At 31.3% G+C, this 8,066-nt stretch overlaps 1 protein-coding gene across 3 annotated transcripts in view; it reads left to right on the top strand.

Moving 5' to 3' along the window:
* Positions 1-8,066, top strand: part of LOC108749694 (tyrosine-protein phosphatase 99A) — a 214,377-nt gene that overhangs the window by 169,894 nt on the left and 36,417 nt on the right. For all 3 annotated transcript variants that reach the window (XM_018488575.1, XM_018488576.1, XM_018488574.1), the window contains exon 3: positions 7,523-7,704. In XM_018488575.1, coding sequence (XP_018344077.1) covers positions 7,523-7,704 — 182 coding nt within the window. The remainder of the gene's footprint in view (positions 1-7,522; positions 7,705-8,066) is intronic.

Here is an 8,066-nt window from a genome sequence, read left to right as displayed (position 1 = left end):
GAGCCTCATATGGATAATATCGTACTGAATGAGATAGAAATACATTTTACTGACTCTTCTTTCGCCGTGTATTTGTTTGATTATTTATAGAACAATTAGTTGTGACTTCTAACTCCCTTTTATGCATTCTGAAAAAAGAAATATCAATTCTAGTAACACAAAGTGTATATTTATATATATCTTTCAATTTTCGCAATCTTTTTTTTATCTTAATAGTCTTCCTTGTTTTCTTCTTTTATATAATATCTGCCGTTCTTTTTAAATGATAGTTTCACGACTTGCGTAGAGAGATATACGCGTGACCGGCGAACAGTCAAATGTAACTCTCTCTCTCTTTCTCTCTCTTTCTAATTTTTTTTTATTAATTTTCCAAAATGAGAGGTTAAATCTAATTTTTTGAAAAAAGTGTTTAACAAATATTTTACAAGTAATAATTATTGCAATAATAAAGGCATGTGCAATATTTAGTGATATTTTTGTCTCTAGAAGATAAATTCGTCTTGTTTTCTTCGGACACCGTCGTATTATAAAAAAGGGTCCTCGGAATGTCCGCGGGTTTTGGGTTTGAAATAATATAATTGATAACCGTATATACATGTAATTTTAAATGTGCGGAAGTGGCGTCAAATGAGCCGCTCCTGCACAGCCATAGTAGATACGTGAGTCGGTATAACGTTATGTTATCCTTGCAGTGTGCCGGATTAGTCCCGAAACACAATAGCTGTAGTAAGCTTGAAGCCATAAGATATTGATCAATTACAGTCGAATGTGGGAAGAATAATCGATTATGATTGGTTGAATTATTACGGTTTAAGGTATACTACATTGTAAAAAAATGTGTGTTAAATTTAACACATTTCACATGTCTCAAACGATTCACTTAAATTTTTGTATCAATTTAACATTAGACGAATATGTTAGTAACACACACAAATATTATGTAAAAAATTAACACAAGAAGCAAGTAATACTTTGACATAATTTAAAAACAAATTTTATGTTGAATTGACATATTTATAATGTTAAATTTAACTGAAATTAGATGCTATTTTTACATTTGCAATTTAAATAATGTCTCTGTGGTATTTAACATATGTAATACATATATAGGTTTAACAGATATTTACTGTTACAAAGAGGAAATAACACAAAATATCTGTACCTTTTTACATATAAAATATGTAATTAGTACAGAACATATTTCTTTAATAAAACTAACATTTATAATATACTAAATCAACACACATCTTATTCACTTATTCTTAGAATTTATGTTTTAAAATTACATTATTTTTATATTATTTGTTTACTTATACCTGTAAATTGTGTTATTTTAACACTGAGAAATGTTAAATTTTAATTTAACACAAAATATTTAAATAACATAATCATATTATGTTAAATTAAAATTCGGATATGTTAAAAATTGCACAGAAAATGTTTTTTACTGTGTACATTTATTGTGTTTCGGGGCTTAAGGAACATTAACTCATATTGTGGCCGTAATAATGTATAAGAATTGACTAATCACAGTCAAATATTCTTCTCTTACAGTCGAGTGAGATAAGAATTAGGATGTACGGGATATGGTTACGGCCAGTATAAATAATTATAAGACCATGGTATAAAAAAATTTTAGTAAAACCTAGTAAGAGTTTAAACAACAAGCCGCAGTTTTATACAGGATAGTAGTTTTAATAAAAAATCTACGGGAAAGAAGGACACACTTCTTATTTCTTATTTACCATTTTTTTCTCTATCTATTTACTATTTCTTTCTCTGTCTCATTCTGTTCTATCTTTTTCTTCTCGTTTCTCTCTATCTTTTTCTCTTTCAAGAATTGTTATAAAACATGGCGGACCAATCAAAAGTGGCTTTCTTATGTTTAGACTTTTATTAAAGGGTCTCCAGTAAAACGTAAGCAGTAAGCGAATTGGCCAATCACAATAGAGACCGTAAAGCCTTAACGTAAGTAACAGTAAATCCAACATGTTGATTTTTTTACTGCTTACTTCTTACGCACTCTCTACAGTAAGTCGTTACTTAAGCTTTAAGTCTTAAGTCACAAAAAATTGACCAGCCACAGTCGAAGAATATGAGAAGAATAATCGACTATGGCCAATTTCTTAGGTAATGATTTATTATAGAAAGCCCATTACTGCTTAAGTTTTTTGTGTGTCACGACCCTTACGCTACGTGAAACGGAAAATGCCCAAAAGCTATTCGGATAGACACTCACTAAACCCCGAAGAAGCAAAGATTGAAGAATCTTCTCCTTATCCAACTTGCCTTTTCTTTATCCGATCCGACGACACTCCTCGACTTTCTTCGAGAACAAACGCAATACGTTGTAACGGCAAAATCCCACCATCATCCCTGAAGCGACCTAGCAAACATATCCATCACAGAAAAACCATTCGATTACAATCACTGATTAATTGACACAAAACGATATCGTTCGTTAGATTTATTTGGCACTCTCGGTTATCCATGAATGACGGGTCGTTGCCGACGGGCAACAATCCAATGGATTATCGTCGATATTGATCATGATTCGTTTCTAATCGTCAATCAGAGACTCTTCCTTTGACACGTTGTCCTCACAGTTGACACAGTTGATTTCTTGACGAAGAACGGAAAATTTCGAGGAGTTATCAAGGAGTATGCTCAGATTCATTCCCGAGTATCACTCAAGTTGTTAGATATGGAAAGAGTAATATGGTAACCTAATCTCTTAAGTTAAATAACATTTTGTTAATCTTAACTTCCATGTGTGCAAAAATGTAAATTAATTCACTTCTGCGCTTAGTTTCAAAGTATACATCGTCCACATTAACGTATGCATTTCAATAGTAAATAACTAAATTTAACACATTTTCTTGAGTTTAATTGTTTGACTCTATTGTTTTAGTCAAATTAATGACATATTAAATAAGAGCACTTATAGAAGTGACTTATAGAAGTGATTAAAAATAATTTCAATTTGACATTAAGAATTTAATTTAGCAATTCATTTTTATTTTTGTTGTTCGTCAAATATTAAACAAGGATAAAAGACTGCGATCAACAGGAAAAGCAGTTTTGCAACTGTATTGAAAAATTTTTGCGCGTGTGTAGCAACTATTGTAGTATTTCATTATTAAATATTATTATGTATCTGTTTCTGCTTTTTTCAATGTTAACTCTCTTAACTGTACTCAATAAAATTATTCTTATTATCGTTATTATTATTATCATTGATTAATATTAGTTCCTTGTTGCGCCGTTAGATATCAAAGGAGCAATGGTAATCTCTTGAATTAAATATTATTTTGTTATTTTTAACTTCCATCTCAAAATGTAAATCAATCTATTTCTGTGGTTAGTTTCAGAATAAAGATCATCTATATTAACGTATATACACTTAGAAAGTAATAAACTAAATCTGAGTCAATTTTTTTTTTTAGTTAAATTGTTTAACTTCATTATCTCAGTTGAATTAACGACATAATGGGAGCGATCTATAAAAACAATTGAACATTACTCCAATTAGATATAATTTCATAATTTGACACTCGATTTTGACATGAATTTAACAGTATTGATCTACAGGTATAATTAATCATATTAAAGACTAAATAGATATGTGCTAGATTTTTTGCTGAGCGCAGCCAATGATATATACGTTATATATAATATATAGAGAACACTCGGGGTGGCAAACTGAGTGTAGCTCACAATCAGATCAATGAATAAAATCAACACTTGTCGTGAGGAAGCAACAATCGCGAATCTTCTTCAACATGATGATCCGACGGTACTTCACAACAGCGCCGCGATGAGATATATTGGCAAAAAAATTAACTCAAAGGTCGACAATTCAATTGAATATCTATCACAGTCGTCACAGAAACATTATTCGATTACACCACATGATTGTTAAATTTATTTGACATTTTCTCTCTCTTCCTCTTTCTCTCCCTCTCTCTTGACTACTCGCAAGCGATAGGCGGTCGATCTGGCGGATTATCGACATTGATTACGATTCGCTTTTTTCATAACGCGACATGAAACAAAAAACTCCAAGAAGCTAATCAGTTACTCAACAAATGCCGTGAAGAAGCAGTGATGGAGAACTTTCTTCTTAACCAACATGACCGAACATGGCGATTCTATGCGTTCTTCAACGTAGCCGCGACACGTTTTATCGGAATTATCCCTCAGGATGGTGATCCAGCGAGATATCGTGCAGATTACAGATTACAAAGGTGCCATTCGATCACAATCACTAATTAATTGATACATCAAAACAATCACGTTAGATTTATTCGGCTTCGATAACTTCCGGTTACTCGCGATCGAGACCGACGAGCTGCTGCCAACTGTCGTCGATGCGAATCGCGCGAATTGACTGAGATAGACCTTTTTCGAAGCACCGCAACGCTATCACTCGCGAATTTACTCGCGATTGATTGATTCAGAACGAACTGATTCAGATTGATATCGCGACATTGCGAAACTTGCGAAGCATGCTCGATGAAACGCCATTTCAGCCACAGACTGCTTGAGACTGCTATGACGTAATAAGTGCAAGTACTTATCCCTACTTACCCGTAACTGGAATATTATGGATCCTGATGACTCCTGGATATTTTTCCTAAGTTTTAAATAATGTAATGATTTGAAATAATTTTATCAATTAAGAGAACCAATCTTATTTTTGGATCAAACGGGTTTTAGTGTTTAATAATACTAATTTTTGCAACAATTATTATTATAATAATATTTTACTGTTTGATATACTGATTAATATAATTTATATTATTTCTTTAAAATTATTTTTAAAAAAAATTGGGTAAGTAAAACCGTCGTTCACATAAATGGATGATGAGGCGTTTGTGAAAATTTAATAACATGGCAATTAAAGTGTTAAGTATTAAGATATTATATACTTTCGAGCAGCTTTAACTCTTGAACACTATCGATACGTAAATTTTACGTTCAAGCATTGAACGCTAAGCTGTGTCTTCAGTGGTTCAATTAAGTCCAATCTGCCATGTTATTAAATTTTAAAAGGTAGAACAAGCGAAAAATGCTTTTAAAAATTCTTTTGTTAGATGATATCAATTTATTATAATACTGATCCTTTCTTGATGATCATTATAAGTATACAGAGAACGTGATAAGTAATGATTCAATTTGCAAGCAGTTTTGTATTATCATAATTTATTATATATTAATATAATTTATATATATTATATATTATATATATTTATTATACATATATATTATTTATTATGCAGGATGTAACTGAAATAACGCCCATTAAGTGCTATTTCTACAAAACTAAGTCGAAAAATCCTCTACCATTTTGCAATAGTTAAGAAGATATTAATTTTTAAATATTGCCGAATAAACAGATAAAATCAATAAAACAATTTTAAAATATCTTTCCGTGTTCTTTATAAAATATTTTGAAGATTTTTCTTAAAGAACTTTTAAAGATATCTTAAAGCTATCTTATATGTTGATTTTAAACATTCTGCTTATTGAGTAATTAAAAAAATATTGCGAAAATTTCAAAATCGTACAGGACTTTTCGTTTCAGTTTTTTATTAGGAATAGCACTATATGATTAGTGGGCGTTATTTCCGTTACACTTTGTATATATTATTTATTATATATTTTGTTTAAGTATATAAGAGCACACAATTGAACTACGTATCAAAATTAAATTTGACTAATGTACTTGTTCTTTTCCTCCTTTCAAATTAATAATTAAGTTATTTGTGCTTACATAAAAGTTTAGATTATAAATGTTTTGTTATTAAAAATATGAAAAACTTGTATTACATTAATTAAGATTGGTTTATTTTCTTGTTGACAAAATTTACATATTAATAGCAATACCGTGTCATTCAATATCAATAACATGTTCGGGTTAAATAAAAATCAAACATTATATCGCGTGGTAAATATAATGCATTATAGATACATATGAATATATATTTTTGAAATTATTAATATTCGATAATGACAAATCATAAAATGAATATTATCTGCTAATTATAAACTAATTATGATAAATCGTAAATTAATATTAAATTATGAATCAATCGTATAAATTTCTAAAAAATAAAATGTTCGACGAATAGGTATTGAAATACATAGATGGATATCAAATTGCCGTTATTAAATTCATAATCATAGTTAAATGTATAGATATTGATAATAAAAATACCTAGATATACAATTATTAACTTATCAATTTTTCACAATTCATTTTTCACAATTCTCAAAATCAATTCCGAATAAGAAGTCTTAAAAATATCTTAAATGTCTCAAAAAGTCGTCATAAATAGGGACATCAGATATTTTAAAAGTTTTTTAGAATGATTCTTAGATAACTTCAAGGCACTTCTCTAAGTATATATTTATTCAATTGTTATATATTAGAAATAATATATACCTATCTGTCACATATCATATTATATTTCTGATGTAGATTGTTTTATAATAAAGATAAAATTATTGTACAGTTTCTTGAATAGATATCTTTAGTCTTATCATATACGCAAACATGCGCATGTTTTTACAAATTCTGACGAGAAAATGAGTTGAGAAAATAATGCCGACGATGTTAAAATTTTATGGAGTTAACGTCGTCGAAATACTTAAATTATAGTAAAAAGTCGCGCCATATCAGCATTGAGGCCACTCCGTATTCACCTCAGGCAAAGCACGAAAAACGCCGAAAGTGCGATACGAAATTCGCTATCTAATCGCTTAGCTTTTCAGGCTTTTACATGACGCGGAAAATTCCTCGATCGACTCTCGTCTATCATGTGTGAATTTTGAAAGTAATCTTGGAAATCATTTATCGTGTCTAGATTTGCTCAATTCATTTACTTGTCAGCTTCGTTTGTTTGTAGAGAACTCACAGTATCCCCAAAGCAGTCACAGTGTGTCAATAAGTTCTGACATACCAGTATCTGTCAATTGCCAATTTGAAGATTACTTTTTTTCTATACTTTTTTCACCATAGCATTAATACAGGATTGGCATTCTAAAAGCGACATTATCTCATGAATTCCGCATTTGCAATTTGAATATCTTTCACAAAAGTTTTCTCTTCTTCACGTCGTAAAGAGAGAGAGAGAAAGAGCGAGAGAAAGAAGGTAAAATTCTCCAACCAATCATCTGCTGAAACATTTTCTTAACGCAATTTATAGGAGAGTTTCGTGTAACTTTATGAGGCAGGTTATAGACGCATATTATCATATTTGAGCCTTTCAAAATATCGATATACGACCTCCGTCTTCAGACATTTTCTCACAAATCATGTAAGAAAGGGAGGAGAAAAAAGATATACTAGGGAATATTGACAAGAATATTAGATTGATCAACTCGTATAGGATTTTTCACAGCGATTTTCAAGTTCTCCGCATTGTGAGCGTTTATGCGACGATAGCGCGTGACTTTCAGTCACGTGGCGAACGGTTGAATTGCAAATATCATAACGTGGCGCATTTGTTATTTTCAGCATCGACGAGGACGGCCCGTGGAACGCGACGAAGGAGATCATAACACCGCACAACGACACGTTCTACACTGTCGAGAACCTGAGGCCGTTCACGGTGTACAGCTTCCGAGTGGCGGCGATAAATGCTTTAGGACGTAGCAAACCCAGCCAGGCGTCCTATTACATGGTGACCCTCCGCGAAAGTAAGTCCCGCAATTTTTATTTTTCCTTTTTTTACCCCAATAGGAACACAAAAAATCCAAAAATGCCACATCGATCGAGTTGTGTCAAAAAAATAACATAAATTCGGTCAATAATTGGTCAATATGACGTCAAATTGACATTCTTATTTTCCTTGGGCAGCCTCTCTATCCTCGTGTCTATCAAACAATCGAAACTGTAATCCCGGTTCATTTTTAATGGATGAACGAATAGGTAATCGAAGCATTTTTATCGAAATAGCGGAATATACGTTCGAATCGTTATTTTTCTCAGGAATCTTTCAAACGAGAGTAAGAGATATAAATTACAGTTTTAAAGAGGCACAGAGAATTGTTCGCGCTAT

The sequence above is a fragment of the Trachymyrmex septentrionalis genome, unplaced genomic scaffold, assembly GCF_001594115.1.
Source record: "Trachymyrmex septentrionalis isolate Tsep2-gDNA-1 unplaced genomic scaffold, Tsep1.0 scaffold31, whole genome shotgun sequence".
Classification (NCBI taxonomy): Eukaryota; Metazoa; Arthropoda; class Insecta; order Hymenoptera; family Formicidae; genus Trachymyrmex; species Trachymyrmex septentrionalis.
This window is presented reverse-complemented; position numbering and strand designations above follow the sequence as displayed.